General features: G+C 41.1%; 1 protein-coding gene across 4 annotated transcripts in view; it reads right to left on the bottom strand.

Moving 5' to 3' along the window:
* RP2 (RP2 activator of ARL3 GTPase) overlaps nucleotides 1–7862 on the bottom strand; it is a 57728-nt gene extending 49866 nt beyond the window's left edge. For 2 of the 4 annotated variants that reach the window (XM_026513500.4, XM_026513502.4), the window contains exon 1: nucleotides 7573–7838. In XM_026513500.4, the coding sequence (XP_026369285.2) occupies nucleotides 7573–7674 (102 nt within the window). In that variant the 5' untranslated portion in view covers nucleotides 7675–7838. Of the gene's footprint in view, nucleotides 1–7572 lie in introns of all 4 variants that reach the window. The other 2 variants (XM_026513499.4, XM_026513503.4) reach the window with 2 other exon arrangements.
* Nucleotides 7863–8979: the final 1117 nt, after the last annotated feature.

Here is an 8979-nt window from a genome sequence, read left to right as displayed (position 1 = left end):
GTTATATACTACATGATCATTCTCAAAAAGACAAAACTATAGGGATAGGGGCACCCAGCCGGATCAGTTGGTCGAGCATGTAACTCTTGATCACGGGGTCAAGAGTTTGAGTCCCACGTGGTGTAGAGATTACTTAAATAAATAAAACTTTTTTTAAAAAAAGAGCTATAGGGATAAAAAACTGATCAGAGGCTGGGAGCGGAGTCAACTACAAAGAGGCATGAGGAAATTTTGGGGGGATGATGGAACTGTTCTATAACTCTATTGTGGTGATCAGTTACTTGACTACGTTCATTTGGCAAAAACTCATAACTGTACACTTTAAAAGGGTAAATTTCACTGTATGTAAATTACACTTCATTTAAAACAGAATTACTTAAAATTTCAACATTGTTAAATCAGTTTCAGGACTACACAGCTACATAGCTGAAAGGCTATTTCATAAATGAAAATGGCAGTGCCATGTAATTACAGAAATAATAATAAACACCAGTACCTTATTCTTATGTACACTGAAGACAAAAGGTGAAGCACTGTATTCGTATTAGTTCACCATGTTGCTAAATTTATAACCACAAAATAGGATTATGAAATTTTAGGATTGAAAAGGATTTTCCATACCATCTCATCGAATCTTAATCTAATTTTACAACCTATCACATTCCCTTTGTTCACCCCGATTTGCCTGAATGCATCTAGCATTGTTTACCCACCCCCGTCCTGAGATACTCAAAGAATTAAGAGAACTAGAGTGGATTTTAGGAAATTGAGAGCTGGAAAAGCTAAAGGCCTTTACCAATGAGGTATACTGCTGTGTAGAGTAAAAATTAAAACCCAGTCCCATATACTTTTCACTCTCTGTGCTTTTCCCCTTTACCAAAACTTTATATAAGTGAAGAAATTTGAACCCTCAATACACTGTTGGTAGAAATACAAAATGGTGCAGACACTTTAAAAAAGTTCAGCAGATCTTCAAAAAGTTAAACATAGTGTTACTATATGACTCAGGAATACCACACCTCGGTATATCCCCAAGAGAAAGAAAAACCTATGTCCACATAAAAAATTGTACGCAAATATTCATAACGGCATATTTGTAACGGCCAAAAAGCAAAAACAACCCAAATGTCCATCAACTGATGAATGGATAAATAAATTGGACAAACAAAATTTATAAGTAAATATCTATTCTGTGGAATATTATTCACCAATAAAAAGGAATAAAGTACTGATACACGCTACAAAATGGATGAATCTCAAAAACACGCTAAGTGAAAGAAATCAGTAACAAAAGGCCAAATACTGTGTGATTCCACTTATATGAAATGTGTAAAATAGGCAAATCTATAGAGATAGAAAGTAAAACAGTGGTTTCCCAGGGCGGGGGGGGGGGAGAGGGAAGTGGGAATAACTACTAATAGGTGTGGGTTTCTTTTGTGGGGAATGAAAATGCTCTAAAATTAGATCATAGTGATGGTATCATAACCCTGTGAACTTACTAAAACTATTAAACTGTATACTTTAAGTGAGTAAACTGTATGGTAGATGTATCTCAATAAAGCTATTTAAAATATTAAAACTGTTTTATTAGCTTCATACTTACATGTGCTTAAATTTTTCTTTTTATTTAATCACTTTAGAATGGTATAAACATAAGGATTTATGCCTGGCTTTATGTTTATACAAATTTGAATAGAATTATAATAAAATAATAGTCAAGTAGAAATCTATATTAGTCTAAGTATCCATTAATTTATTTTTCCCCCAGAGATATTTTTATTACTATTTCTATTTATATACACTGCATGTATATCTGATTATAAAAATAAGGTGTGCTTATTATAAAAACTTTAGAAAATTTAGACATTTATTTCCAGTCCTTTTTAGGACTAAACATATTTTTTTCTGTTTTAAAATTTGAATTCCAGTGTAGTTAACATACAATGTTATATTTCAGGGGTACAATATAGTGATTCAACATTTCCATACATTACCCAGTGCTCATCAAGGTAAGTGTACTCTTGATCCCCTTCACCTGTTTTACGCCCCCCCCCCCCCGGTAACCATCAGTTTGTTCTTTATAGTTATGAGTCTCTTTTTTGGTTTGTCTCTCTTTTTTTCCTTTGTTCGTTTGTTTTGTTTCTTAAATTCCACATGAGTGAAATCATATGGTATTTGTCTTTCTTTGACTGGCTTGTTTCGCTTAGCATAATACTCTCTAGCTCCATCCATGTTGTTGCAAATGGCAAGATTTCTTTCTTTTTGTGGCTGAGTAATATTCCATTATATGTATACCACATCTTCTTTATCCATTCATCTATTGATGGGACACTTGGGCTGCTTCCATAATCTGGCTACTGTAAATGATGCTGCAATAAACATAGGGGTGCAAATTAGTGTTTTCATATTCTTTGGGCAACTACCCAGTAATGCGATTACTGGATAGTAGGGTAGTTCTATTTTTTATTTTTTGAGGAACCTCTATACTGTATTCCACACCAGTTCGCACTCCCACCAACAGCAACAGTGCAAGAGGATGCCTTTTTCACCACATCCTGGCCAACACTTGTTGTTTCTTGAGTTTTTTATTTTAGCCATTCTGACCAGTGTGAGGTGATATCTCATTGTGGTTTGTTTTTTTTTTTAAGATTTATTTATTTCTTTGAGAGAGAGAGAGAGAGAGCGCACCCAAGGAGGTGTTGGAGCAGAGGGAGAGCGAGAGAATCTCAAGCAGATTCCCGCTGAGCACAGAGCCCAACACCAGGCTTTATCTCACGACCCTGAGATCGTGACCTGAGCCGCAATCAAGAGTCCAAGCTTAATCGCTTAATCGATGTGGCCCTGAGCCACCCAGGCGCCCCTCACTGTGGTTTTAGTTTGCATTTCCCTGATGATCAGTGATAAAGCTGTTTTTAAAATGAATAAACAAAGAGCTAGTTATCTCCGTTAAAAAACAGTAACAACAACTTTATATAAAAGATTTAAAACAGGTGGACAAACTCTTTGATCCTCTTCCCATCAAGAGGTCCCCCCCCCCCCCCGCCCTTGAACCAACAGAATGCAGCAAAGTAATGCTACATCACTTAAGAGGCTAGTTAGAAAAAGCCATGCAGCTTCTCCTGGTCTCTCTTAGGACACTTGCCCTTGGAACCCAGCCATCATGCAGCGCAGAAGCCTGGGCTACATGAAGAGGTCCCTGGCCCTCAGCCCTAGCCAAACACCGGGATCAACTTGCCAGCCAGCTCTGTTATTAAGCCATATCGAAAGCAGATCCTCCGGCCCCCAGCCAAGCTGCTGCATCTGATGCGACATAGAGCCGAGCGCCAACCTTGCTAAACCCTACACAAATCGCAGAGTTGTGAACAAAATAGGTACTTTCCATTAGTCTAAGCCACTGAGTTTTAGAGCGGTTTGGTATGCAGCAATGGATACCTAGAATGCGTACTTTACACACTTAAAAGGCTAAAAACAGCATCTAGCCCCCTATTCAATGCAGACACTTCTTTCTAGTAAGTGGCCATCTAACCGCTGTCTGAATCTTTTGACTAATATGCAGATTAGTCCCTCACAAAGCTACTTCTTCCACTGATGAACAACCCCAGGAATTATGATCTGCTTTAAAATAAGACCGGTTCCGTCCTGTCCAATCTCTGGTCTGAGTTCTATCTTCAGAGGTGACCACTACTGTCTAACCCCCTTTTGTCAGGACAGGGCTTCACCCTGTTAAATAGTAGAGACATCTTTAGCCCTGTCCCATTTTATAGCCAAGGAACCTGAAATGCATGAATTGACTGCTTTATCCAAAGTCACAAAACAGACACCAAATAAAATGCAGTTATTTGAATCTCTGGTATAAGGCTTTTGTTTAGTTTTATTTCTAGCAAATGTGAGACAAATTTAATGGATACAAGATGTGTTGCCAACACTCAAATTCACAATTTTTATTCTTATGCCATCATTGTTTAGAGGACTGATCCTTATTTCTATCATCTAGGAGGAGTACTGGTATGAATAACTGGAGAATGAAAACTACTTTTCTGTACCGCTCATCTTTTCCTTGTTTGCACTTAAATATTTTCTGTTTTAACTCAATAAAAGCAGTCAGCTCTTTAAGGGCAGGGATAATTTTTATAATTTTGAGTCTTCCTTGGTGTTTGAGTACTTATATATTGAATAATTTGCCTAGTCATGAGAGGCGGCATGCAGATAAAAAGGGTAAAGCATTTCTTTCCAAATGATTTAAAAATGGATGGAACTAGAGGGCATTATGTTAAGCAAAATAAGTCAGAGAAAGACAAATACCATGTGATTTCACTTACATGTGGAATTTAAGAAACAAAACTGATGAACATAGGGGAAGGGAAGGAAAAATAAAATAAGGTAATAACAGAGAGGCAAACCGTAAGAGACTCTCTACAATAGGAAACAAACAGAGGGTTGCTGGAGGGGAGGTGGCTGGGGGGATGGGGTAACTAGGTGATGGGCATTAAGGAGGGCACTTGATGGAATGAGAACTGGGTGTTACATGCAACTAAATTCTAGAATCACTAAATTCTACTCCTGACACTAATAACACACTATATGTTAACTAACTTGAATTTAAATTTAAAAAAAATCTTACAATCCAAAAATATTTCTCATGCCAATGTAGTAATTGTACAGTAAGCTTTTCACTGTTTCAAAGTTAGCAGCAATAGAAAGTAAGCTTCACACACTGTTGATTACACAATATCAGTTGCCATGACAACACTTAGTCTCCAAACATTCTAATTGAGACAATTTCTTCTAGCTTCAGTCCCCTAAGACTGACCCAATTACACAACTCAAAACCCAAAACCCAGAGGGTGCCTCTCAACAAAGATACTCTGATTACACAACCTAAGGAAAAATTTAAACACCACTTTTCCAAATTGCAAGGAAACTTTTCAGGCAATGAATTATGTTTTTACATCTCAAGTTGGATTGTAATTGTCTGATGTAACTTTAAAACATATCTCACTTACATTCTCTGGGCTGTATTTGCATTCTGTTCCTTTGAAGGCACAACTAAAATCTTCTAGGAGCAAGCAAGACCATGCTAAACTCAGAAGAAGTATCACTGGACTAATACAGAACACTTGCACACTAGCCTAAATTGGCGTCATGAGAGATAAAGAACTAGAAAAAAAATCTTTAAAATCATATAAAGTGTAGCAGGCTACTATAAATGAGGCACCCTAGAGTGCGCTCCTAATAATTCCAAAAGAAGGGACGCCTGGGTGGCCCAGTCGGTTAAGTGTCTGCCTTTGGCTCAGGTTATGATCACAGGGTCCTGGGACTGAGTTTCGCTCCTTGCTCAGTGGGGAGCTTGCTTCTCCCTCTGCTCGCTATTCCCCCTGCTTGTGCTCTCGTGCGTGCTCTCTCTCTCTCTGACAAATAAATAAAATTAAATAAATAATTCCTAAAGAAAAAGAAAAAACTCCCTAAAAGGAAAAGCAATGTTGGGAAATGTGGTACTACCACTATCTCAAAATGTAAGCTACTAATTCTCTTTCTCTAAAACAGTCCAACAGATTTTTAAACTGGGTTGTTTTCAAAATATAATGTTCATTTAGTTAGAAAAATTCTGATTAGGTGAGTTGATCGATATTTTAACTTTCATTATGCACAGACCCAGAAGCATGAGCTTATTTTACATATCCAGTAATATGCCTTACAGCTCTACAACTACAGTACCTACTAGTGTTCCCCGAAAATGTTCCCTGTAAGCTCAAAACGGTCTACAAATGAAAGGTTACTATATGCTCATATGGGGAAAAGTTTAGATGTCAGTGTCCACTATTCTATTTTTGAATGCATTTACTTAGCCAAAAAGCAAGAGAAAAAAAAATCACAGAATACATCCATGTATCTAAAAGGAGAGAGGGGCGCCTGGGTGACTTAGTCAGTTGGGCCTCTGGCTCTTGATTTCGCCTCAGGTCATGATCTCAGGGTGATGGAATCGAGCCCTGCACTGGGCTCTGTGTTCAGCAGGAGTCTGCTTGTCCCTCCCCCCCCTCAAATAAATAAATAAATAAAATCTAAAAAATAAATAAAAGGAGAAAGATTAACATAGGAGATTCTAACTAATCTGAACATTATGTTAATAGAGGTTAACTTAAGACCATTTATTACAAAGTAATGGACAATCGAGACTACTCCAAATAAAAAGAAATGAATAAAAGCACTTTAGTTTTAGCCTACAGTTTCAAAACAAAAAGCTAAAATAAAAATCAAACACACAAGCTTCTCTATGGCAGACAGCTCAAGGTTAAAGAACATTGTTAGAAATACTAAGACTGAGGAAATGAATATTTTAAAAACTGTCCACCAAACGACTTTGAATGATAGGTGCAATCTTCTTGTATGACAGAAAGCACAGTACTTGCCATACCTACGCAATAAAATGATGCTATCGAGAATTAATTCTCTTATCGAGAATTAATATATCACGCAACCCAAGAAGGATCTGAGAAACGGGCAGAAAGATGCGGCTCAGAATTCTGCAAAAAGCTTCCAATTGCTTAAATCTGACACTTGGAGAACTGAGTTTCCATGAATAAATTATCCTGGTGATTGAAAATCATGCAGGAAGGTGTATGAAATCATAACATGAATACAACTTCACTATAAAGTATCCATGGGTAAAGATATGTTGCATTAAGCAAGAAGGTAACTGTTCATAACCTTTATTTAAACATCTTTTTGTTTGGAAAAGAAAAATAACTGCCAAATCTATCAAAGTATTTTACTAAGTACAAATGCAGAACTATGTAGAAAGAGGAAACATTATGAAATTAATGACTAAGTGTGTTTTGTGTAACACTAGTGGACGTTTCAAAGCTTTCTCGTTTCTGGCTATATACAAAAGTAAAAAGAAGGGCATTTTCATTCATTGAAAACAATAGTAAAATATCGCCTGGTTTATGCTGGTTATTTTCACCACATAGTCTTGACATACGTTCCAAGACTGATTCGATTTTCCTTATTCCTTTCGGGTAACTGGAAGAGGAGGAAAAAGCAAAGCCGTACGTTCAACAGTCCACTTTGTAACTGATTCAGCAGTGGAATATACCATTAGGCACCAAAGCGATTTACCGGCTAGGGCAGACAAAAGAGAAAACAGCCACAGACGAACATGAGCCGCGAAAAAGATGAGAATCGGTCCCACGTGTAACTCGAGGACTGGACAAAACCCCGCTCGGCGCTGCGGGTGAAATGAGCAGATTTGAGATCAGGGGCATTCAGGGCTCTCCTTCCTTCCCTGGTGTCCACCCTTGGACCGTAGGGAAAGCCCCCAGGGCTCTGACAATGAACTCTAAGGCCCCTTCCAGCGCTTCACAGTTCCCCGTGGCGCTCTCTCCAGCGCCGTATTTCACCGCACCCCCAAAAGTCACTCCCCCGCCCCCGACTTCAACTACTCGCGTAGAGAGGAGAGCGCGCGCAAGAGAGCTGCAGCTGCTGGGTCGGCCCCCTCAACGCTCCCGGGCCGCAAGGGACCCTGGCAGGGCGACTCGGGAGGGCTGAGACCAGCGGCCACGGGACTTGGGCTACCTTCTCGCGCTGGTCCCAGCTGTACTGCTTCGGCCGCTCCTCCCCGCCCTCGGGCTGCGACTCCTTCTCAGCCTTCCGCCTGTTGGAGAAGAAGCACCCCATGGTCCCGGCTTGCGGAGCTCGCTGGCCGCTCCTCCCCGCCGGCCCGCTCGTTCAGGCACCCCCCCCCCCGGGAGTGTGGCGTGAACCCCGGGAGCCCGGGGCCCCGCAGCTCTCCGGACACCGCCCCGCGAAACCGCCCAGCCGGCCCGAGCCCGAGTTAGCCCGCCAGGCCCAACACCCCTTCTCTTTTTCCTCTCAGTCGCCCAGACGACCCATCGCAGCCAATGACCACTCCGCGCCCAGTGAGCCAATCAAAGCCCCGCGAGCAGCCCTGCGCGGCCTATGAGGAGAGGTCGACGTACGCACACAACCAATCCACGCCCCGCTCCGGCGCCAGCCCCCAGTGGCGGGCCCTGCGGGCTCCGGCGCACGCACGGCCGACCCCGCCCCCGGCCCGGCCCCGCCCCTCCGAGGACTCCGTGGGGCTCTCCAGCTGCTCAGAGTCCTGTTTCGGGAGCCTTGTCTTTTTGCCCTTGGTTCTCAGTTGCCAAGTTCTAGGCGCGGGAAGGATCCCTAGTTGAACATTAAGCTTCAGTTTTATGACGCAAGGGGTGAGGGAACAGGAATTGCGGCTGACACAGGAAGAGGCCCCGAAATTCGTAATTTTCCCTTCCTCCCCTCCCCTACATTATCTGACAAGTGTTGCCCCTCCGGATACTTCCCCCAACCACACCGCCTTTTGCCTTCTTTTCTGTGCTTTCTTAATCTTTCTACGTATCACTCTAGAATTGCACAAGTACTTGGTAAAATAATTATTTGTGTATTCTCTCCCTATTGGAAATGTGAATTTCTTGAGGCCAAAAGGCCTATCTTAAAGAGCATGTATCTTTGAATTCCCGAGGCCTGGCTCAGCTCCACGCTAGGTGCTCAATAAAACATTTGTCAAATGAATGCATGAATGGATGCATGCTAGTGAAGGAAGTATTTATAACTTCTTTTCTATATTCCTTGTAAAAGAAAGTGACTTAAGTGTGTGTGTGGTGAGAGAGGGAGAGAGTTACAGCAAAGGGGTTCTTGTGAAATTTATAGCCTAGTGGAGGACATAAGCATTGCCATATAAACAGTCAGCTCTAAGCAAATGGTGTAGGGTTTGTGTGAAGGTATTAAATATGTATATACTAAATATTAACATTTGTTACACTTGGGCCAAATTTACTACAATACACATGTACTGCTTATGTGATAGAAAAGGGTGCCTGGGTGACTCAGTCAGTTAAGCGTGGGACTCTTGATTTTGGCTCAGGGCATGATCTCAGGGTCGTGAGAAGGAGTGCCCCCCCCCCACCGGGAGTGAGGCTCTGCTGG

The sequence above is a fragment of the Ursus arctos genome, chromosome X (assembly GCF_023065955.2).
Source record: "Ursus arctos isolate Adak ecotype North America chromosome X, UrsArc2.0, whole genome shotgun sequence".
Classification (NCBI taxonomy): Eukaryota; Metazoa; Chordata; class Mammalia; order Carnivora; family Ursidae; genus Ursus; species Ursus arctos.
The sequence above is the reverse complement of the archived record's forward strand: the minus strand, read 5'-3'. Positions and strand labels throughout refer to the sequence as shown.